At 38.2% G+C, this 2,453-nt stretch overlaps 1 protein-coding gene across 1 annotated transcript; it reads right to left on the reverse strand.

Annotated features, from left to right (window-relative positions):
• Positions 1-663: 663 nt before the first annotated feature.
• Positions 664-2,230, reverse strand: LOC106753067 (protein MAIN-LIKE 1-like). The gene is made up of 4 exons (XM_014634852.1): positions 2,042-2,230; positions 1,781-1,978; positions 1,049-1,594; positions 664-960 (listed from the first exon to the last, which is right to left on the reverse strand). Exons 1-4 carry the CDS (start codon positions 2,228-2,230, stop codon positions 664-666), a joined length of 1,230 nt encoding a protein of 409 aa, XP_014490338.1.
• Positions 2,231-2,453: the final 223 nt, after the last annotated feature.

The raw sequence follows: 2,453 nt of genomic DNA on the forward strand, positions 1-2,453 counted from the left end.
TCCTTTGCCTTTTTGTGCCTTTTTGCAGAAAACCTCGTAGCGAANCCGTATCATCCAAAACGTCTCTGCCCTCCCCAAAATGCTTCGTCCTCGGCTGCAGAAAAGTGAGTTTGTCCCTCCACCACCAACACCGTACACAACCAGCATTTTTCTCTTTTCTTTTTTTTATTACTTTTACTACAANACAAAAGTTTAACATATTTCTTATTTTAATTTTAACACGTTTTTTTATTAATAATAGCTATGTTTTAGTGCACAAAACGAAAACTAACAACCAAAACGAAGATTAAAAATTAACATTAATAAAAACAAAAGTAGAATAAGAGATTTTTTATATTTTTTATTTTTTTTAACAAAAAACTAAATAAAGGAAAATAAGATAAAATTAATAAGAAGACATAAAAGGGTAATAAAATAAGAATAAAAAAATAAAACTAAAATAAGTAAATAAGAATAAATAAAGAACGGGAAGAAGTGCAAAAGGGTGACAACAAAATACGATATATATATATATATATATATATATATATATATAAAAACGATCTGGACGAAATTTGGTATTGACAGATGTGAAACCCTCGTAAACCATTGACGCATTCAGAAGGGTATGATGCCTGTCTCACATTCCTAATAACGTGGTCTGTGAAGTGCAACCACGCAAAATCAACAGCAACTACATCTGCATCTGCAACGACAATGGGTGGTGATGGAAAGGCTGTTACCAATCCGAATCCATCCAGAATACATACAAACTCCGAATAATGGACGAATGCCCCGATGTGCCTCATATGGATGCCATACAACTCCACTGTATGTCAGGCCATCCAACTGCTCCCGAATCTCTGCAAGAGTTGAACTCTGCCGAGGGCTCTGCCACCTAGTCGCACGTGGTGTGGTGTCATCATAAGAAGACACCAATCGCCTCCTTCCCATTCTAGGGAAATGCTCGTATATCCAACTCTAATAAGGCAATTATTCAATTAAATATTTTCTATCTTTGAACATGGAGATAAGTATATCAATAAATGTGCAAGATTTATGTTTGTACCTGAAAAAAAGTCAAATATCCAGCCATCTGCTTCGTGGAAGCCAGACTGGCATCCCCAAGCTCCTCGTACAAATGGGCGAGTGCAGCAACGCCCCAAGCATATCTGCCACACGCGTGTACGTCTCTAAATAATAGTAAGTAAGACACGCGTATAGAACTGGCACTTTTATTTGCAAAAATGGTGCATCCTACTAGATGCAACATATATGCTCTGGCAGCATAGTCCCAATCCTGTGACCGACACCTATGAACATATATGTCTCTCAGCCAACTGAGTCTGACTTTAGTACCACGTGCATCGTCCATCTCAACACCAGTTGTGCCACCATCAACGTCGAGCAAGTCTACGAGGGCTGTACGAGCCTCCTCAAACTCCAACTCCTCCAAATCACATAATTGTCCTAGCACCGGGAGATGAAGTAAAGTGGATACATCGTCAAGCGTGATCGTCATCTCCCCTACAGGGAGATGGAAACTACTCGTCTCAAAGTGCCACCTCTCTATGAATCCGAGCAACAAGCCCTTATCAACGTAATCGTAGCAGATCTGTGTGAGAGGCATTAAAGAGGAATTCAACACAATATGTTGAATTCCCTCGGCGCACGGTCCTAATTTATTAATTTTTATACCACGCGAGATCAACTTGAGCATATCCCCTCGATCCTACACAACAATATTTAATATAAATTGCCTTAAAAAAATTATTAATTAAGATTTAAGTTATGCACTCACCTGGCCTTGTGAAATACCATAAGCAACATGCTGAACATAGTGCGTCAGCAAAGAAACATCACGTGGACCTCCAGGAAATCCACCGACATCCTCCTCCTGTATGTCAGGAACATCATGTTCCTCCTCCTCATAATCGTCATCAGAGGCCTCAAATGCCTCCTCCTGAACAGGACCCTCGTAGGCCTGATATGCCTCCTCCTAAAATGCTCGATCCTCAGCGATAGGGTCATCCTGAATAGGAGCTGCCCACCCTCTCTGTGCCGAAGCTGTAGGTCGTCTCCTAGCTAAACCTTCTGCAGAACTCTCTCCTCGAGAACTTTGTTCTCGAGAACTCTCTCCTCGAGAACTCTCTCTTCGAGAACTCTCTCCTCGAGAACTCTCTCCTCGAGAACTCTTTCTTCGAGAACTCTCCCCACGAGAACTAAAAGATGCACCTCGTGTTCTTACCATTTCTGAAAAAAAATATTTTTAATTAAATTAATAATTATTTCTTATATCTTTTCAATAATTTAATAATAATTATTTTATTAACTAAAATGATTTTAATAATAATTATTTTATTAACTAAAATAATTTTAATTTACATATAATTAAATAACATATTATAAAATAATATTTGTCAATACCCAATTTCGTCCGGGTAGTTAAAAAATATTTAGAGTTAATAAAAAGT

The sequence above is a fragment of the Vigna radiata genome, unplaced genomic scaffold (genome assembly GCF_000741045.1).
Source record: "Vigna radiata var. radiata cultivar VC1973A unplaced genomic scaffold, Vradiata_ver6 scaffold_91, whole genome shotgun sequence".
NCBI lineage: Eukaryota > Viridiplantae > Streptophyta > Magnoliopsida > Fabales > Fabaceae > Vigna > Vigna radiata.